This window comes from Jaculus jaculus, chromosome 1, assembly GCF_020740685.1.
Source record: "Jaculus jaculus isolate mJacJac1 chromosome 1, mJacJac1.mat.Y.cur, whole genome shotgun sequence".
NCBI lineage: Eukaryota > Metazoa > Chordata > Mammalia > Rodentia > Dipodidae > Jaculus > Jaculus jaculus.
The window spans coordinates 275,161,727-275,183,977 of NC_059102.1; the positions used below are offsets into that span (position 1 = coordinate 275,161,727).

Consider the following 22,251-nt stretch of genomic DNA (forward strand, 5'->3'; position numbering starts at 1 on the left):
TCATGGCATGACTTCTTTCAGATTTTCCTTCTTACCATTTTTTCCTTCTTTTTCTCTTCTTGTTGCAAATTCTCAATTTCTTCCTCTAGCAACCTCTCCCGATCTTTGCTTTTCTTCAACTGCTCCTGTTTCTCTGCCAGTGATTTTTTGGCATCCCGAAGATCTTCTTCCAGATTGCTTTTGGCATTCGCTAGCTCCCTTTGCTGAGAAAATAAAGATGGCGTGCTAGAAGACAGTCTTATACTCTATTCTAGGTGGGACAAGAAAGCCCAACAGTTGTGTGGAGGGAAGGGCTGAACAAGCGTGGAGATAATTTCCTAGTTCCATGGCTTATGTTTTAGAGAGAGTTTGCTTTGATGCTCCACAGCAGTTTTTATTTGTTTAATTGTTTTATTTGTAGATCTAGTTCCCAAAACTTCAGCCTTTCCCCCCACTTACCCACTGAATCTTTTCACAAAAACCTTTTTGAATAAAGTTTTGAGCAATCTCAGAAGATCACAAAAAGAATATGCAAGATATCAAATATTTTCAGCTGACTGACAATGATAGTCTTTGACTCCTAGAAGGAAGGACAGTGAGTTCAGCAGTAGAGTGCTTGCCTAGAATGTGCTGAAGTCCTGGGTTCAACCCCCAACCAACCAACCAACCCACATTGCTCCTTTTAGGCTTAGTCCTTGGAAGTGGTCCTCACTGGTTGTGGGAACGGAATCTACATTGGTTGTGGTTGGCATGGCATCCTAACACAAATTCTGGACAGTTAGTTCACCTGGGTTGGGGGCAGCATCTTCCTGACTACAGACTGGCCCATTTAACTCCAGGCAGGGCAGATGCTGGCGCTGGCTGGCTACTTCCCTCATACCTGCTGCTGACTGAGCTTGAGTTGGTCAAGCAAATCATTCATTTTCATATCTTCCTCAGCCAGTTTCTTCTGAAGCTGCCTCTTTTCCTTGTCTAAAGTTTCACACTTTTTCTGGGCCTCAGCCAGTTTGAAGCTCAGTTCCTCTATTTGTTTCCTAAAGCAGAGTGACAACGTTAGGAAGGGTTCCAGGGCCTGTGTTGGTGGGCTCTGGGGCTGGCCTCTCCTCTCCGCGCGCCCTGCCCTGCTGGCTCTGGGGTGGGGAGCGGGGTACCTGCTGCTGGTGCGCTCCTCTTCGGCCGCCGCCAGCTCCTGATGCAGCTTCTGCACCTCCCTCTGCAGTTCCTGGATGGTCTCTCCCTTTTGCTTGTCCTGGAGAGCACAGCTCTGCAGCTTCCGCTGGAAGTCCTCCAGGCTGCTCCCTGCCAACTGGGCCTCCTCCTTCGACTGGGCAGCGTGCTGAGCTGTAGAAACCGGGAGGCACACCAAGGACTCTCAGACCGGACGGCTAAGACTCTGTTCTTTCACTCTTTGTGACTTACTTCGGTTCCCAACCTGTCCTGCCCTCCCTCCATGTCATCATCACTCTGAAGGAGCTCCGCTAAATTGTCTGTCTTCAGTTACTTGTCTTGAGAAAAATTAAACAACTTGGTAGAAATTGCCCACTATCTCCTGCGTGATGCATCTTTTCATTAGGAACAAATTCTCACCTTCAAAGAGCCTGCTGAGAGCCATAAGGGGCCTATCCACCATACGAAATGCTGCAACTTTTTTCTGGTATTGGGAACTGATTGGAACATGGGATTGACCATGCTAAGCACATGCTCTACCACTGAGCTATGCTCCCTGCCTGAGGCTGCTGGAATGTTAACCTTACATTGACCAGGGACTGATCCATGCAGGCTGGGCAGCTGGAGATGGACTTGTAGAGAGGGATAGACGTTGACTCAGCCTTAGGGAAAGGAGGAGAAGGATTTGCAGGGAGGAGATTTGAGGAATAAATTCATGGGGGAAAGATGGGCGGAGACTAGCTGGATTGGGATGGAAGACTGGAGGGATGGGGCGTATGTGTGGAGTAGAGTGGACTTTAGAAGACTGAGATCGTGAGAGCAGTGGTTGGACCTGATTCAGTGAGCAAGACCGACATAAGAGAAGTACTTGAAGAAAATCAGAATGCAACTTGGGCACATGGCACATGCCCGCCAGGCCAGCACTCTGGAGGTAGATAGAGGCCGGAGGATTGTTGCCAGTTTGAGGCCATCCTGGTCTACATGGTGAGTTCCAGGTCAGCCAGGGCTACATAGTGAGACCCTGTCACGACAAACAAACAAATAAAGAGGATACGTTAGATTAGAGAAAGACTCCCATCAAGTTCCTTCGCTCCATATCCTTGCCTCTGCTGAGGAGAACACTACCCAAGGAAATTGCTCACTGAGTTCTTTTTTTTTGTTTTTGTTTTTTTTTTTATGTTTCCTCATCCTATAGTTATTCTGCTTTAAATATCATTCTCTTCACAATCCTTGAAGCTTCTTGATCTGAGATATCACAAGAAAGATGGTGTCATTCATGAAATAAGGAAAAAAGAGAGAGATTTGTTCTGAAAGCTGCAAAGAGAATAAATAGTTTGAGATTTGGAAATGGTGTGAGGGAGAGATGGGGTGCCAAGGGAAAGCCATTCTTCTAAGACAGGATTGATTATGCAAAGTCACTTTGGGGACTCTAAGTTTTGGAGTCTTTAGTAGAGAAGGAGTAGGAGGGAGAGGAGAAAGGGTTGGGGACAGTGTCTTCAGGGATGGATGACTATGTGCGAGACAGAGAAACCAGGGGGCTTGTGAGATTTGTGGAAGGATGAAGGATAATCTGTCATGCTGATGAATGATGTTTGAATAAGGGTGGCTAACACTACCAGGAAACACAGAGCTAGGCAGAGAGGAAGTGAAGCTGTGGACCTTTTTTTTTTTTAATGGTAACTAATTCTCATAACAGAGATTTTATACCTTTGCAAGTAGATAATTCAGTGGTTTTCAGTATACTCATAAAGTTGTGTAACCATCAGCAGTATCTAAGACAAGAAAATTGCCATCATCCACAGAGCACCCTGCACCCAAGGCAAGGAGTCATTTCTTGTGACGCAGGAGAACAGTTCTCAGAGGGGCAAGGGCACAACTCTCCGTGTGAGCTGTGCAGCAGAAAACGTGCTTGGTGATTGAAAGGAGAGAGGAGTTGAAAACCAGGGAGGGGAGAGATGCAATATGTGACGAGGAGAACCTGGAGACGTCAGGGGGAAGGGATGCAGTGCCAGGAAGCAAACACAAATTCTGTTCTCCCTGTGACCAGGAAGGGGTGGGCAACCCTCTGCCCTGGCTGAGGGATGGTGGGGGTTCAACAGCTACTTTCCCAAGCTGGGGCAGAGGCTTCAGAGAGGTGGTGTGTTTGGGGGCTAGTGGAGGAGTCTAGGAGGGCTGAGGGAACTGGTGCGAGACACAAGATAAAGCCCTGAGGTGTGAAGTAAGACTCTGAGGTGGCTATGTGGAGAGATGGCTGGGGGAAGGGCTGCTGCTCAGCTCCTGGGGTTGGAAGCACAGTTGGGCAGCCCCCGGCTGGGCCTTACTCGCCATCCTGTGCTTCTGTCTGGCCTCTTCAAGGGACTCCTTCAGCGTCAGGACCTCGCGCCTCAGGACCCCACACTCCTCCTTGAACTGGTCCTGCTTTGCTTCCTTGACAGCCCTTTCGAGTTCTGCCAACATTCTTTGCTGCTTCTCTATCTCTTTCTCCTTCTTCATGAGGCTGTTTTGAACCCACGTCAGCTTCTTCTCCATCTCGTGCAGCATTTCGTCCTTGTCTTGGAGCAGCTGAGGAGAGCAAAGGAGGCACGCTGGGAAAGGTCTGGACAGCGGCAAGTGGAGTGGGTTAGGGATCATTCCCAGGACTTGTCCAAGCCACCATCATCTCTTGCATAGATAGCTGTAAGAGTCTTCGACCTACAGTAGCCAGAGGGGACCTTTCCAAAGTGCGAGTCAACTCTTCTGCCTCTACTCAAAACCCTCCACTGGCTTTCATTTCACTTAGAAAAGGGTGAAAGTCCTTACTGTCACCTTCAGGGATGGCTGTGATCTGGGCTTACCTAGGCCACGTGTCTGGCCTTGCCTCCCTCACTGCTCTCAGCTTCAGCTGATCTCCTGGAGCCCTCCAAGCACACTCTGCCACAGGGCCTTTGAACTTGCTATGCCCTTTTCTTGAACTATTCCTTCTCAAGACCTTTGGTGGCTCCCTAATTCAATTCAAGTCTCTTCTCTAATGTCACCTTATCCAAGGAGCCTTCTGTTACAACCCTGGCTAAAATAGCTGCCAAGCTGTTTAGAAACTTCATCAGTATTGCATCGTACTTAAAAAAAAAATCTTTAAAATTTAAAATTTTTAAATTTTGCATCCTAGTTTTGTTACTTGTTTGATGTCTGTCTCCCCATTCAATGCAAGCTCCAAGAGACAGGGATGCTCCATGAGATAGGGATGTTTTGTTGCATGTTCCTCCCCTCCTAGAACTGTGGTGTGTTGTAAATGCCCAAGAGTATCTGTTGAATGAACATGTGGATGATTAAAAGCCATCTGTCCAGACTTCTTGCTTTCTTTAATGCTGCCATCTCTCCAAATGCTTCCATTATTTTGCATGTGAGTGTGTGGTATACATGAGTATATATGTGCATGTATACATGTGCATATGTGTGAACTTTTATGTGAAGGCCAGGGTCAGTATTGGAAGTTGTCCTCACTCACTCTTCACCTTGTCTTTTGAGACGGTCTCTTATTGAACCTGGAACGTACTGATCCCCCTCAACAAGCTAGCCAGCTAGCCCTAGGGATCCTTCTGTCTCCAGCGCTGGGATAACTGGCTCTATGGCAAGTACTGAGGATTTGAACTCAGGCCCTATGGCTTCTTTTTACCATGCCCTCTGCTTGCCATGCTCATGAGGTTAGCACTTTACCTACTTGAGTCATCCTTCTAGCCCTTCAAATGCTTCTTCTTCTTTTTTTGTTTTTCAAGGTAGGGTCTCACTCTAGCTCAGACTAACCTGGAATTCACTATGTAGTCTCAGGGTGGCCTTGAACTCATGGCGATCCTCTTACCTCAGCCTCCTGAGTGCTGAGATTAAAGGCATGTGCCATGACACCCAGCTGCAAATGCTTCTATTTTGACTGGCGGGTTTCCCTTAAACTTTGAAACAAGAGGTTATAATGGCTTGCCAATTGATTGGCTTATTTTTTAACAACCATGGGAAAGTTCAGAGTTGGAATTAGGAGTGGCTATAAAAATCTGCACTGGTTTCCCAGCCTTTCTGTTCTTGGCTCTATTTCTAGGTTTTTCAGGAACTTGATTTATATTGGTCAATACAGATTTTCCAGGACACATCAAAGTACTATTAACATGCAAAACATTCTGATTTGCATATTCATGAGATACTATTAATTTTTTTTTTTTTCCAGGCAGGACATCATTAGGGAGCCTAAGCTGGCCTCAAACTCATGATCCTCCTGCCTTATTTCTGGGATTCACAGATGTGTGCCACTACACTTATATAGGTATGTGAAATTCATTTGAAACTCTTTTTTTAAAATAATTTTTATTTATTTATTTGACAGAGAGAAAGAGAGAAAGAAAGAGGGAGAGAGAGACAGAATGGTTGCACCAGGTCTCCGGCCACTGCAAATGAACTCCAAATGTGTGCACCCCCTTGTGCATCTGGCTTACGTGGGTCCTGGGGAATCGAACCTGGGTCCTTTGGCTTTGCAGACAAATGCCTTAACTGCTAAGCTATCCCTCCAGCCCATTTTTTAAAATAATGATAGAGAGAAAGAGAGAGAGAGAGAGAGAAAGAGAGAGAGAGAAAGAGAGAGAGAGAGAAAGAGAGAGAGAGAGAGAGAGAGAGAACTTATGTGCCAGGACCTTCAGCCACTGCAATCAATCTCCATACATATATGCATCACCTTGTGCGCATGTGCAACCTTGTGCTTGTGTCACCTTGTGCGTCTGGCTCATGTGGGATCTGGAGAGTTGAACATGGGTCTTTAGACTTTGCAGACAAGCACCTTAACCACTAAGCAATCTCTCCAGCCCATACTTGAAATTCTTTATTTTTATTTTTATTTTTATTATTTTTTTATTTTTTCGAGGTAAGGTCTCACTGTGGCTCAGGCTGACCTGGAATTAACTATGTACTCTCAGGGTGGCCTTGAACTCATGGTGATCCTTCTACCTCTGCCTCCCAAGTGCTGGGATTAAAGGCGTGTGCCACCAAGCCTGGCTACATTTGAAATTCTTTTTTTTTTTTTTTTTTTGGTTTTTCGAGGTAGGGTCTCACTCTGGCTCAGGCTGACCTGGAATTCACTATGTAGTCTCAGGGTGGCCTCGAACTCTCGCAGATCCTCCTACCTCTGCCTCCCGAGTGCTGGGATTAAAGGCGTGTGCCACCACGCCCGGCTGAAATTCTTAATAAAACTGAATATTATTTTATTACATTTCCTTATAAAAAGCATAAGGGAACAAAACAAGTCTTCCTTGAATCTTCCTGATACCTTTCAGGGCTGGGGAATAGCCTATTTCTTATGGACTCAGTACTTCTATTATGATCCAGGCATGAGCATGTCCAGTTTTTATTATTATTTTTTGCATGTATGTGTGTTATATATGTGTGTGGGTTCATGTCATATGGGAGCACATGCATGTGTGTCCCTGCAGAAGACAGAAGCTGACATCAAGTGTTTTCCTCCATCACTCTCTATCGTATAGTTTTTGCCCATATGTATGAGTATGGGTACTTCAGCCAAGAGCTTCTGTTTTCAGTCAGATTGGCTGGACAGCTAGCCCCAACGAGTCTCTGGTCTCTACTCTCCGCAGGCCTAGAGTTACAGGCATGTGTGGTCACACCCATCTGTTTATGGGGTTGCTGGTGTTCAAACTCAGGGTTAATCAGGCCTTCTCAGAGGCCCACATGCTTGTACAGTAAACACTTTTAGCCACTGGGCCATCTCCCCAGCTCCCTACCTTAGTTTTCTGAAACAGACTGTCTTACTGAACCTAGAGTTCACTAATTTGGCTAGGCTAGCTGGTCAGAAACCTGAGGATCTGCTGTCTCTGCCTCCCCAGTGCTGGATTGCTACCACATGCAGCATTTTACATGGGTAGCCTGGATCTGAACTCAGTATCCCATGCTTTTGCAGGAAGTGTACTTTACCCACTGAATTATCTCTCCAGCCCTTGCTTTTTGTTTTTCCTGAGACAGGGTGTAATGTAAATTAGGCTGGTCTTGTACTTGCTAGATCACTGAGAAGCTGAAAATACCCTTGAACTCCCGATCTTTCTGCTGCCACCTCCTGAGTGCTGGAATTACAGGAGTGCATGCACCACATGCCCAAGCTCACATCCAGTTACCATATGTTATAAGAAATACCAAAGCCGGGCTGGAGAGATGGCTTAGCAGTTAAGCACTTGCCTGTGAAGCCTAAGGACCCCGGTTCGAGGCTTGGCTCCCCAGGTCCCACGTTAGCCAGATGCACAAGGGGGCGCACGCGTCTGGAGTTCGTTGGCAGAGGCTGGTAGCCCTGGCGTGCCCATTCTCTCTCTATTCCTCTATCTGTCTTTCTCTCTGTGTCTGTCGCTCTCAAATAAATAAATAAATAAATAAAAAAGAAATACCAAAGCCGTGTGAAACTGGACGGTGGCCGGCTCACAAAGGTCTGTTTAGACAGAGCCCAGCAGAACAACATGGCGCACAAGGTTGACATGTTTTCTGGTGTCTATAAGAAGCTCTCAGGCAAAGATGTCCATTTTGAATTCCCAGGGTCTCAGCTGTAAATAGATGACTAAATAAAATATCATTCACAATTAAAATAAAAAGAAAGAATACTCTGGCTTCTCTTCAGACTGAATAAATCTTTCGCCTTTTACTAAAAAAAAAAAGAAAGAAAGAAACACCAAAGCCATGCCATGGGCTGAGTGAGGGCGAGGAGCCCTCGTTGTCACTGCGTAGGTGTCCAGGCTCACCTTGTCTTTCTTCAGGGCCAGCTTCTGGGTCTCCGTGTACTGCAGCTGCAACTCCTGCAGCCGGAGCTGCAGCAATGCCGTCTCCTTGTCCTTCCTCTCGATGTGGGCTGACGTCTCCTCCCGCAGCCCATGCAGGTCCAGCTCTAGCTTCATCATGTCTACCATGGACCAGACAGGTCTTCCTCAGAGGGGGTCCCTACTTCTTTCTGGCTCCCCAGCCACAGCCCACCTTCCCTGGGCTTACCCTTCATGATGTTTTTCTTCTGTTCTGACACGGCTTCCAGCTCCATGCGCAGGTCCTTCACGAGGTTCTGGTACTCCTCCACGTGCAGGCACTGGCTGTCTTTCTGCTCCTGCAGGTGCTTTAGGATCTGGGTTTTGGAAGGAGAGCAGAATAGGATGAGGACATCAGGAAGGGTGCATCCTACAAGACCAACGTCCACCGAATGACCACCAGAGACAGACAGCATAATAGTGGCTGGCAGAGGTTGGGGAGGGGAGAGGGAGCAATTACTAGTAGCTTGAGGTTTCTTTGGTGGTGATGAAAATATTCTAGCATTAAACAGTGGTGATTGTTTTTCTATGTTAGAAATATACTAAAAATCAATGGTGAATTTTGGGATTTGTCAATTTTATCCCAATCTGACAAATATTTATTTATTAATTTTGTGCATTCACATATGTGTGGCATACATGCATATGTATATGCAAGTTTGTATGAGTGTAGGGGTGTGTGTGTGTCTGTCTGTGTATGTGTAGGATAGAGGGAAACCTTGGGTGTCATTCTCAGGAGCACTGCCCACCTTGTTTTTGAGACAAGGTCTCTAATAGGCCTGGAACTCACTAAGTAGGCTGGACTTATTAGCTAGCAAGCTCCAGGGCTCTTCCTGTCTCTGAATGTCCAGGGCTAGGATTCTAAGAGTGTGACAGCATAGCCAGCATTTTTTTTTTTAATTTTTATTAACATTTTTCATGATTATAAAATATATCCCATGGTAATTCCCTCCCTCCCCACCCCCACACTTTCCCGTTTGAAATTCCATTCTCCATCATATTACCTCCCCATTACAATCATTGTAATTACATATATACAATATCAACCTATTAAGTATCCTCCTCCCTTCCTTTCTCCACCCTTTATGTCTCCTTTTTAACTTACTGGCCTCTGCTACTAAGTATTTTCATTCTCACGCAGAAGCCCAGTCATCTGTAGCTAGGATCCACATATGAGAGAGAACATGTATAGCCAGCATTTTTTTAAAAGTATATTTTTATTTATTTACTTTGAGAGAAACAGGCAAAGAGAGGGAGAGAGAGGTTGGGGGGGGGAAGAGGGAGAGAGGGGGATGGGTGCGCTAGAGCCTCCAGTCACTGCAAATGAACTCTAGATGCATGTATCCCATTGTGCATCTGGCTTATGTGCGTTCTGGAGAATTGAACCAGGATCCTTTGGCTTTGTTGGCAAATGCCTTAACTTCTAAGCAATCTCTTCAGCCCACAGCTAGCATTTTGATACAGGTACTGGGGGATCAAACTCAGCTCCTCATGCTTGTGAGGCAAATACTTTATTGACTGAGCTATTTCCCTATCCCTGTGACATGTGTATCTGTGCATGTTGTGCATATGTGTGTTCGAGTGTGTGTGTGTGTGCAAGTGTATGCATGTGTGTGTGTGGAGGTCAGGGATCAATGTCCTCAGCAACTCTCCATCTGTTTTTTTTTTTTTTTAAGACAGATCTCTCATTGAACTTAGAGTTTACTGATTGGGCTAGATTAAGCTAGCCAGCAAGGCTTAGGGATACTCCTGTCTCTGACTCCTCAGTACTAGGAATACAGGTGTGTGTCACCATGCCCAGTAGTTTTATATACCCACTGTTGCAGTCCGGTTCGCATTGCTGGTAGAAATCACCCAACTAAGAGTATCTTCTGGGAAAAAGAGGTTTATTTTGGCTCACAGGCTTGAGGGGAAGCTTCACGATGGCAGGAGAAAACGATGGCATGAGCAGAGGGTGGACATCACCCCCTGGCAAACATAAGATGGACCACAGCAACAGAAGGGTGTGCCAAACACTGGCATGGGGAAGCTGGCTATAAAGCCCATAAGCCCGCCCCCAACAATACACTCCCTCCAGGAGACATTAATTCCCAAATATCCATCAGCTGGGAACCTAGCATTCAGAACACCTAAGTTTATGGGGGACACCTGAATCAAACCACCACACCCACTAAGGATTGAATGCAGGTCCTTATACTTGCAAGCCAAGCACTTTATCAATTGCGCTATCTTCAGCCCTGTGACAAATACATAAAATGAAAATTATTGTTACAAGGATATGGTGATTCTCATGCTTGCGTCGAGTGTACACTGATGAAACTACCCTTTCATTTCTGCAGCAGTCACTTGTGGAGCACCAGTCCACGTACCAGGGATTGTCCTAGTGCTGGGGATGGTGGAGCCCAGAACACAGACACAAATCCTTGACCCTGAGGAGATGATCTTCTAGTGGGACAGGACAATGTGCACAATAAATAGGAATGTACAGAAAGTGTCGGACGTTGATACGTGCTCCAGGACACATAGGAGAATCGAGGGACTATAGAGATAGATAGAGCAGAGCCCAGCACGTATTGCTATTACCAACAGGAGCCTGGGCTGGCCTCAATGGGGTGGCCCTCTGGAGACACTTGCTATGAGAGGGGTGATCTGTGCTGATCTATGCTGAAGAACCTGCAGGAAGAGCTTTGCAGGCAGAGGAACTGGCCAGAGACAAGGTACTGGATGGAAGTTAGGAGGAGGTCAACAGGGTTAGAAAAGGATGGGAGAATGGGAGGAGCTGAGGAGTTCTGGGCAGTCCCATTGTGTAGGGCTCATAGCTCCTCTGCAAGAACTGTGTGGCCCCAAAGGACATGGCAATACCTTCCCAATGCCAAAAAGGCAGGGGCATGTGGCTGAGGAGGAGCAATAGCATCAAGGATGCTGGGGGAGGTGTGTGATTTCAGAGTAGGAAGAGGAGTGGAGCATGTAGGTAGGAAGTGATGGTTGGAGAAATGGAGGACAGTCACCCGATGACCCCACCTGATCCCTGCAGGGTGCACAGGCATACACCAGGCTGTGCCGGCTGTGGGAGAAGCAGATACGGAAGTCCTATTCCTAGCAGCATTCAGACAGCAGGAAGGCTGTGGGGAGGAAATGTGAAATGGCCAGGCCTAAGGCAAGTAGTGATCTTGTCAACATGGTGGGGTTTAGAATTGTCTAAGAGACATACCCCTGGACATGTCTGTGATGACATTTCCAGAGAGGTTACACTGAGGTGGGGAGGTTCACTCTGACTGTGGACGGCACAATTCCATGGGCTGGGATCCTGGACTGAATCAACAGGACAAAGCAAGCTGACCAGCAGTCTTCATCTCTCTGCCTCCTGATTGTGGGTCCAATGTGACCAGCTTCCACCACACCTCTCCTGCCATGATGGGCGGTAGGTATCCTTTCTAAACTGCAAGCCTTTCTTCTTTGAGTTGCTTCTTGTCAAGTCTTTAGTCATAGTAATGAGAAAAGTAACAAATACACAGATATATTCTGTTTCTTGGAGATGCTGTTAGCATTTGAAAACATGGAATATTATGAACTGTTGCTGGAGGTTAGAATGCAGACAACAAGGAACAGACCTTTAAGGTAGTATTGTCAATGCAGTTTAGAGCTATCCTCCCTCCTTAACTCAACTTTCTGGAATTGGCAAGTCCTGCAAAAGTCGCTGCCTTCTTAACTGAAGAGCCTACATGTGTTCTTTCTCTGCACCTTCTGTTTCCACTGTAACATCCCTTCTTCACCCACACAGCCACGCCATCTCACCTGCCCCACAGTATGACATCCAGTGCCTGCTTTGCAATGTCTCTTATGCTTAGGCACATCAGACAACAGCCTACCTAGGCTAAGCTTTGATTGCTTGTTCATGAATCTTGCTCTTTGTTTCCATGGTTTAACTGCTTGTTCATTATTAGAATCAATTTTTGACAGCACTTTGATTTTGCAAAGTTTTTTTTTAAAAGGTAATGAATTTGCATTGACAGTCTTAAATTTGCAACTTTCCTCTCTAGCTAGATATTAGAAGGGGGCCAGGTATAGTGGCACACGCCCTTAACCCCAGCATTTGGGAGGAAGAGGTAGAAGGATTGCCATGAATTTAAGGCCACCCTGACACAACATAGTGAATTCCAGGTCAGTCTGGGTTAGAGTAAGACTCTATCATAAAAATAAAAACAAACAAACAAACAAAAAACTGTGAGATAGATGCTAGAAGCCTGCAGATTATTTTTTGAGTCTACTAAACCAATAGGAGTATTGTCTTGCTGGGATGTATTGTTAAAAATAGGTTAGGTAGGGCTGGAGAGATGGCTTAGTGGTTAAGGCGCTTGACTGCAAAGCCAAAGGACCCAGGTTCAACTCCCCAGGACCCACGTAAGCCAGATGCACAAGGAGGCACACACATCTGGAGTTTGTCTGCAGTGGCTGGATGCCCTGGCATGCCCATTCTCTCTCTCTCCCTGCCTATTTCTGTATCTCTCAAATAAATTAAAAAAAAAAGTAGGTCAGGTAAGCCAGGTGTGGTGGTGCACACCTTTAATCACAGCACTTGGGGGGCAGAAGTAGGAGGATCACAGAGAGTTTGAGGCCACCCTGAGACTACATAGTGAATTCCAGGTCAACCTGAGTTAGAGTGAGAACTTACCTTGCAAAAAAAAAAAAAAAAAAAAGGTTAGGTGTTGTTATAGTTTAAATGTAAAAATATTCCCCATAGGCTCATGTGTTTAAATATTTGGTTCCCAGCTAGTGGTGCTATTAGGGACTGTTTTGGAATCTTTAGGAGGTGGATATTAGCTAGAGGAGGTGGATCACTGGGGGTGGGTCTTATGGTTTTATAACCTGGCTTCACTTCCTGTTTGCCCTCTGCTTCCTGATTATACATGTGATGTGGCAAGCTGGCCTGTCCTGCATTCCTCACCATAATGGACTATATCTCCTCAAAACACAAGATGAAATAAACCCTTTCCCTTACTTGAGTTGTTTCTGGTCAGGATTTTGTTCATAGCAATGAGAAAGAAATGAACACAGGCACCGTTCTAGAATCTAATACTGCCACAATTTTCAGGGCTGGGAATCATAATGTACAGTTTCCTTTTGCAGAGTCACAACTAAGGCCACACACTATAAAATACATATAAGCTGTAATATAAAAGTAAAATGGAGGCCAGGCATGGTGGTGCACACCTTTCATCCCAGCACTTGGGAGTCAGAGGCCAAGAGTTGGAGGCCACCCTGAGAAAACAGAGTGAATTCCTGATCACCCAGAGCTAGAGCGAGACCCAAGCTCAAAACACAAACAAAAACAAAACAAAACAGATAAACAAACAAAAAAGAAAGCAAAATGGAAGAAGGAGAGCCCAGAAGCAAGCTCAGCTCAGCCTGCTCTCATAAAGAAGCAAAGGTCTCCTACCTTTTTTGTTGTTTTACTTATTTATGAGAGAGAAAGAGAGAGAGAGAGAGAGAGAGTGTGAGAGAGAGAGAGAGAGGGAGGAAGAGAGGAAGAGACAGAATGGGCATGCCAGGGCCTTTATTCACTGCAAACTAACTCCAGACACATGTGCCACCTTGTGCAGCTGGCTTATGTAGGTTCCAGGGAATCGAACCTTTTTGATGTCTTCACAGTCCTCTGAGGAGCTGGGGGGATGTCTGTGGGTGGCTGTGTAGGAAGCAAAGTCTGCTTGCAATTTTATCAAAGCCTCTTCACGCTCCAGAACCTGCAAACCAGCACAAGTCAGTCAAGGCACGTGTTGTTACTATTGTCTAGCAGGGGCTCTTCTATGCAGTGTGCTTGTACATTATTCTGTGATTCACTGTGCACTTCCTATGGTGCTCCCCATCTTGTGTCAAGGTTGTCTAAGGCATCCTGAGTGACTCGCCTCCAGTGTATCAGTGGACATATTTTGAATATTTTCCTGAACTTCTGTGGGGTCAATTTTAAAAGAGGAAGGTTCTTTGGAGGCTGTGATGAAGACATGCCTAAATTACCACAGAACAAGATTCAGAGTTTGAGACCTAAGAAAGGAAGTTTCTTATGAAGTGGGTGACAGTATGTATGCTTTCTTCTTTGTGTTTGTGTGGTGTTCAGGTGCATGTGTGTCCATGTTACAGTGGAGGCCAGAGGGCAACCTCAGGTGTCAACCTCAGGAGCCCCATTCACCTAATCTCTCAGTTGACCTGCAGTTTGCCACGTAGGCTACACTGGTAAGCACCAGGGATCCACCTGTCTCTGCCTCACAAGTACTGAGATTAGATTCATGTCCAGTTTCTTTCTTTCTTTCCTTCTTTTCTCTCTTTCTTTCCCTGCTTTCTTTCTTTCTTTCCTTCCTTCCTTCCTTCCTTCTTTCTTTCTTTCTTTTTTTCTTTCTCTCCTTCTTTCTCTCTCTCTCTCTCTCCCTTTCTCTTTCTTTCTTTCTTTCTTTCTCTCTCTCTCTCTCTCTCTCTCTCTCTCTCTCTTTCTTTCTTTCTTTCTTTCTTTCTTTCTTTCTTTCTTTCTTTCTTTCTTGTTAAAGCATGGGTTCTGAGGAGTGAACTCAAGTCCTCATGCTTGCTAGGTAAGCACAATGCTGACTGAACTATCTTCCCAGCAATTTTTTTTTGCAAATTGAATGAGAAATTTGTGCTTGAATTTCATGATTTTTGAATTCATTGAAAATAATTCAAATAATACCCAGCATTGAAAATCTCCTTACTTTTACCTTCTCTTTCATCAAAGGAGGGAGGACATTACTAAAAACGTGCACTTTTATATTGTGATCAGAGATTAAAAATGAGATCAGGCCAGGTGTGGCGGCGCATGCCTTTACTCCCAGTACTCGGGAGGCAGAGGATCGCTGTGAGTGAAAAACATGAATTTAGGTGACTCTCTTTCCTCCTTTTCTTTCCTTGTGGCTTTATGATGAGTCTCTCAGAAAAAATGTTCTAGAATGAAGCACTTACCATAGCATTACTGCAGGCTAGCTTATTTCGAAGCTCTTGGATTAGGTCATCCTGCTCAGAGACCTTTTGCCAGACTTCAGACAGTCGCTTTAGGGTCTCCTGATGCTCTTGAATCATGCAGGAAGAGGTGTAGAGACTTGCTTTTGAGTGATCACCCTTGCTCTCAGGCTCCTGGGTAATAATAATGATAATAACAAGCAATAAGAAATGAAATGGTTTTGCTTGGAATTTGTGAGTTCAGAATTCCACATGGGCAAAGCTCTTGTGCAAGCATGAGGACCTGAGTTTGGATACCTAACATCCATGCAAATTCTGGCTGTGGTGGTGAATGCCTATAATTCCAGCTTATCAAGTAGAGACTGGCCAATTCCTAGAGCAAGCTGTTTAGTTAGACTAGCTGACTCTGTGGTAAGCTCTTAGGTTAGCAACAGACCCAGTCTCAATGAATAGAATGGAAAGTGACAGAGTGAAACAATGTTGACCTCTGGCCTCTACACAAGTGCATATGCACACACACATGCACACACCATAAATCATGATTAAGTAGGATTTATTCCAGGATCATGGAGCTCTGGTGAGGCAGTTGGTTAGCATGCAGTACTCATTTTCCAGTAAGATTAGGATTATTCTACACATACAAATTTATTAATATAATGAAACAGATCTGCTTCATTAAAGAATAGGTCTTGCTCTGTAGTCCAAGCTGGTTTTGAACTCTGTCTTATAGCCCAAACTGGCCTTGAATTTACAATCCTCCTACATTTCCCTCGCAAGTGTTGGGATAATGGGCATGTGTCACCATATCTGGCAATAATGAGTCTTTAAAAATTTTTTATTTATTTATTTTTTTTTTAATATTTTATTTATTTATTTGAGAGCGACAGAGACAGAGAGAAAGCTAGATAGAGGGAGAGAGAGAGAGAGAATGGGCGCGCCAGGGCTTCCAGCCTCTGCAAACGAACTCCAGACGCATGCGCCCCCTTGTGCATCTGGCTAACGTGGGACCTGGGGAACCGAGCCTCGAACCGGGGTCCTTAGGCTTCACAGGCGAGCGCTTAACCGCTAAGCCATCTCTCCAGCCCAGAGTCTTTTAAAATTTTTTAAGGGAATTTAATATATTTTTATTTATTTTCTAAGAGAGAGAGAGAGAGAGAGAGAGAGAGAGAAAGAGAATGGGCACATCAGAGCCTCCAGTTGCTGCAAATGAACTACAGATGCATTCACCACTTTGTGTGGGTATTGGAAAATTGAACTTGGGTCATTAGGCTTTGCAGGCAAGCACCCTAACTGCTCAGCCACTTCTCCAGCTGTTTTTTTTTTTTTTTTTTTTCCCGAGGGATCTCAATCTAGCCCAGGTTGACCTAGAATTCACTCTGTACTCAGAGTGGCCTTGAACTCATGGCAATCCTCCTACCTCTGCCTCCCAAGTTCTGGGATTAAAGGCATGTACCTCCACACCTGGCTACTCCAGCTCTTTTTATTTGTTTTAATTTTTTGGTATGTATGTTGTGTGGTGTGTGTGCATGTGTGCACATGGAGAGCAGAGATTGGCACTGTATGTCTCAGTGAATCACTTTCCCCTTTTTATTTTCACAGAGGCAGGGTCTCTCATTTGAATGCAGAGTTAGATGATTGACTTTGTCCCAGGGATTCCCTGTCTCTGCCTCTCATGTGCTGAGATTACAGGCAGCTGCCATGTCCTGCCAACATTTATGTGGGGCCTTGGGATCTGAACTTGGATCCTCATCCTTGTATAGCAAGTGTTTCATCCACTAAGCCCTCTTCCTAGCCCCAATAATGATTCTTGGTAAACAGGATATAAATAATCATCACTTCACTCTTTTTAAAATATTTAATTATTTGAGAGAGAGATGGGGGGACAGAGAGAGGAAGAGACAGATATACATAGAGAGAATGGGTGTTCCAGGGCCTCTTGTCATTGCAAATGAACACCAGACACATGTATCATCTTGTGCATCATCTGGCTTACGTGGGTACTGGGGAATTGATTTGGGTCCTTAGGCTACATAGGCAGATGCCTTAACTACTAAGCCATCTCTCCAGAATCCTTCATTCTTTAATTGAAAAAAGATAATAAACAGATACCAAAGAAATTCAGAAAATCATAAGAACATAGTTTAAGAACATATACTTCAATAAGTTGAAAATATGAAAGAAATATATGATTTCCTTGATTTATATGACCTACAAAAATTCAACGAAGATGAGACTAACCACTTAAAAGGACCTACAACAAGTACAGGGATCCAAGCAGTTATAATAAAAATCTACCAACTAATAAAAGTCCAGGCCCAGATAGATCCATCAATGAATTTTACTAGATTTTCATGGAAGAACTAACAGCAATGCACTTCAAACTTTTCCATAAAGTAGAAAAGGAAGGAATTCTACCAAACTCCTTCTACAAAGCCAGTATCACCCAGATACCAGAACCAGACAAAGGTAGAAAAAAAATTATAGACCAATCTCCCTCATGAACATAGATGCAAAAATCCTCAACAAAATATTGGCAAACAGAATATAAAAATATATCAGAGGTCTGGAGAGATGGCTTAGCAGTTAAGTGCTTGCCTGTGAAGCCTAAGGACCCTGGTTCGAGGCTCAATTCTCCAGGACTCACATTAGCCAGATGCACAAGGGGGTTCACACATCTGGAGTTCGTTTGCAGTGGCTGGAAGCCCTGGTGCATCCATTCTCTCTCTCTCTTTCTCAAATAAATAAATAAAAATGAACAAAAAAAGAATATATCAGAAAGATCATTCACCCCAACTAAGTAGGCTTTATATCTCAGAGAAGCAGGGATGGTTCAGCATATGCAAATTGATAAATGTAATATACTACATGAATGGGATGAGAGACAAAAAAATATCACATGATCATCTCAATAGATTTGACAAAATCCAACATCCTTCATGATAAAAGTCCTACAGAAGGGGCTGGAGAGATGGCTTAGCGGTTAAGCGCTTGCCTGTGAAGCCTAAGGATCCCAGTTTGAGGCTCAATTCCCCAGCACCCACGTTAGCCAGATGCACAAGGGGGCACACATGTCTGGAGTTTGTTTGCAGTGGCTGGAGACCCTGGCATGCCCATTCTCTCTCTTCTCTCCCTATCTGCCTCTTTCTCTTTCACTATCAAATAAATAAATAAAAATAAACAAAAAAATTAAAAAAAAGTCCTACAAAAACTGGGAGTAGAAGGAACTTATCTCAATATAATAAAGGGTATTGATGACAAGCCTACAGCCAACATAATACTAAATGGGGAAAAACTTGAAACTATTCCACTAAAATAAGGAACAAGAAAAGAGTGTCCACTATCCCCATTTTTATTTAATATAGTACTGGAAATCTTAGCCATAGCAATAAGGCAAGGGACACATAAACGAGACAGAAATTGGAAGGGAAGAGATCAAATTATTATGATTTGCAGATATGATTCTATACATAAGGGGCCCTAAAGACTCTACCAGCAAACTGTTAGAGCTGATAAACACTTTCAGCAATGTAGCAGGATACAAAATAAACACATAGAAGTCAGTATCCTTTCCTATATACTAACAGCAAACATGTTGAAAATGAAATCAGGGAATTACTCCCATTCATAATGGCATAAAAAAGTACCTTGGAATAAATCTAACTAAGGAAGCGAAGAATCTCTACAATGAAAACTTTAAAACACTCAAGACAGAAATTGCAGAAGACGCTAGGAAATGAAAAGACATTCCATGTTCTTGGATTTGAAAACTCAATATTGTGAAAATATCAATCTCACCAAAAGCAATCTATACATTTAATACAATCCCCATCAAAATTCCAATGGCATTCTTCACAGAAACAGAAAAAAAAATCCTAAAATTCATTTGGAAGCACAAAAACCCTCGAATATTCAAAACAATTTTGAGCAACAAAAATAAGCCTGGTGGTATCACCACACCTGATTTTAACCTATATTACAGAACCATAGTAACAAAAAAAGCATGGTACTGGCACAAGAAATGACACATAGATCAATGGAACAGAATAGAGGACTCAGATGTAAGTCTGGGCAGCTACAGCCACCTGTTCTTTGACAAAAATGCCAAAAATATTCATTGGAGGAAAGACAGCCTCTTCAACAAATGATACTGGGAAAATTGGATATGTATCTTTAGAAGGATGAAAATAGATCCTCATGTCTCTCCATGCACAAGAATTAAGTCCAAATGGATCAAAGACCTTAATATCATACCTGAAACTCTGAAAATGCTTGAGGAAAAAGCAGGAGAAATCTTTCAACACATTAGCATAGGCAAGAACTTTCTGATTATAGCCCCCGTTACTCAGGAAATAACCACTATTCAACTACTGGGACCTTGTGAAATTACAAAGCTTTTGTACAGCAAAGGACACTGTGAGAGGCAACCTACAGAATGGGAGAAAATCTTCCAGCTATACATCTGACAGAGGATTAATACCAGAATATACCAAGAACTCAAAAACTTAAAAAAAATCAAACAATCCAATTAAAAAATAGGCTATGAAAAGCCAGGAGTGGTGGCACACACCTTTAATCCCAGCACTCGTGAGGCAGAGGTAGGAAGGTTGCTGTGAGTTTGAAGCCACCCTGAGACTACATAGTGAATTTCAGGTCAGCCTGGGCTAAAGTGAGACCTTACCTGGAAAACCTAAAAAAAAAAAAAAAAAAAAAAAATGGTGGGGGGGGGGAATGGGGTATGGAACTAAATAGATAGTTCTCAAAAGAAGAAACATAGATGGCATATAAACATCTAAAAACTTTTTTATGTCCTCAGCTATCAGAGAAGTGCAAATTAAAACTACTTTGAGATCCCATCTCACTGCTATCAGAATGGCTATTATCAAAAAATCAAATGACAATAAATGCTGGTGAGGATGTGGAAAAGAGGAACTCTTCTACACTGTTGATGGGAATATAAACTGGTATAGCCATTATGGAAATCAGTGTGGAGGTTTCTGAGACAACTAAAAATAGATTTACCACGTGAGCCAGCTATACCACTTCTATGCATATATCCTAAGGACTCATCTTACTACCTTAGAGATACTTGAACATCCATGTGTATTGCCACTCTATTCACAATAGCTAGGAAATGGAACCAGCCTAGATGTCCCTCAAGTGATGAGTGGATAATGAATATTTATATAATGGAGTTATATTTAGTTGTAAAGAAAAATCAAATTATGAAATTTTCAGGGAAATGTATGGACCTGGAAAGGATTATACTTAGTGAGTTAACCCAGACACAGAAAGCCAAGTGCCACATGTTCTCTCTCATATCTGGATCCTAGCTACAAATGTTTGGGCTTGTATGTGAGTTGGAATAAAACTTGGTAGCAGGGATAAAGAGATTGCTTAGTGGTTAATGCACTTGCCTGCAAAGCCAAAGGACCTAGGTTCAATTCCCCAGGACCCACGTAAGCCAGATGCACAAGCATATGTCTGGAGTTCATTTGTAGTAACTAGATGCCCTGGCACACCGATTCTCTTTCTCTGTATTGCAAGTAAATAAATAAATAAAATATTAAAAAACACTTGGTAGCAGAGGCTAGTAAGCTAGAAAGGAGCTATAAGGGAGGAAGGAGAGGGGAGGACTTAAGGGGATGGTAGTGTATATATGCAAGGAGAAGAACAGATTACTGGAGGTGGAAAGGCCTCAGTAAGTTCAGGAGAAGAGATTGAGTAAAGAAAGGGTGGGGGGAGGGCTAAGCAAAATCTAAGAGAATATAAATAAGTCATATAGAAACCTACTTTTTTGGACAATGGTGCATCCAGAAGCTATAGATTGTTACTAGAAAATTTTCAGTGCCAGATATGGGATAGCTTCCAGTGAGTTGTTGGCCAGGGAGGTCCCTGATACCCCCAAAACATTACAGGCCATTGCCAAGGCTCTTGGTTTCCCACCAGGAGTAGATATTAAGACCCTATTGTTGAAGGCTACACATGCTTGGGTTGCAAGGTCATTGAGAAATCTTGCTGGAGCTGAGCTGAAAATCTCCTCCATGTAGACCAACTTACAGAAAGCTACAGATGATTGGGCTTCTGTGTGAGAAGGAAAAAACTAAGTAGCAGAGGCCAGCAAGTTAAAAAGGTGATATAAAGGGAAGAGAAAGAGAGGGAGGAGGGTACTTAATAGGTTGGTATTGTATATATGTAAGTAGAAGAATAAATTAACTGGGGTAAAAAGGTCCAAAGTGAGGTCAGGGGAAGAGAGTGAGTAAAGGAAAGGTGGAGGGAGGGATAATCAAAATCTAAGAGGATGCAATAAATCATATGGAATCCTCCAGTTTCAGACAATCAAACACTCAGGAGCCATAGATTGTTGTTAGAAAATTTTCAGTGCCAGGGATAGGATACCTCCAAGTGAGTTGTTGGCAAGGGAGGTCCCTGATGCCCCCAAAACCTTATAGGCCATTGCCAAAGCCCTTGGTTTCCCACCAGGAATAGATGGTAAGACCCTATTGCTGAAGATTCCACATACTTGGGCTGCAAGGCCACTGAGAAATCCTGCTGGAACTGACCTGATAACCTCCTCCATGTAGACCAGCTGACAGAAAGCTGGAAGAAGCTACATGTAGTTCAATGGGATAAAGAGATACCACCAGTGAAGATACTCAACAGTGAACATTGCAAGCCTTATATTTGCCCATCCAGGTCCAATGAGCCAACGGGTGCAGTAGTGGCACATTTGTCATGGTGGAAACCAGCTGCCTTCCAATTGGACTGGAGGCCCGCTCCATGGGGGGAAACACATCCCTGATACTGAAAACTTAATACAGGGGTAGTCATGTGCTCTAGGGGTGTAATATCTGCTGATGTCTGGAAAAATGTATATACTATGCTTATCAAACTGCCCAGTAAACACTTCTCTTAATATTTATACCCTTATATTAATGCTACTCTCACTTTGGGTAGATAATCTTCTCTTTTCAGATGGCAGTGACCTTGGGATGACTCAGAAGGTATCATAGTGCTGGAAAGAAGTGACCGGAGCACTGAGTAACATCTTGATCACACCTTCCAAGGCTCAGGGTCTAATGCGGAAGAGGTGGCGGAAAGAGCCAAAGGAAGGGTAGGACTCCTTACAACATTCTCCCTTCAGACATAAAATGGCCTGGATATCCATGACCTCATAGTGCCTGACACTACCTACACAAGACCATCATAAGAGGAGGAAAAGATCATGACATCAAAATAAAAGAGAGATTGATTGAGATGGGAAGGCGATATGATGGAGAGTGGAATTTCAAAGGGGAAAGTGGGTGGGGGGAGAGGGTATTACCATGGGATACTTTTTATAATC

At 43.8% G+C, this 22,251-nt stretch overlaps 1 protein-coding gene across 1 annotated transcript in view; it reads right to left on the minus strand.

Annotated features, from left to right (window-relative positions):
• Positions 1-22,251, minus strand: part of Pmfbp1 (polyamine modulated factor 1 binding protein 1) — a 63,674-nt gene that overhangs the window by 17,272 nt on the left and 24,151 nt on the right. Inside the window, exons 5-12 of the mRNA XM_004659465.2 lie at positions 14,913-15,083; positions 13,580-13,690; positions 8,140-8,266; positions 7,896-8,053; positions 3,468-3,708; positions 1,131-1,320; positions 860-1,013; positions 36-203 (exon numbers count right to left, since the gene is read on the minus strand). Coding sequence (XP_004659522.2) covers positions 36-203; positions 860-1,013; positions 1,131-1,320; positions 3,468-3,708; positions 7,896-8,053; positions 8,140-8,266; positions 13,580-13,690; positions 14,913-15,083 — 1,320 coding nt within the window. The remainder of the gene's footprint in view (positions 1-35; positions 204-859; positions 1,014-1,130; positions 1,321-3,467; positions 3,709-7,895; positions 8,054-8,139; positions 8,267-13,579; positions 13,691-14,912; positions 15,084-22,251) is intronic.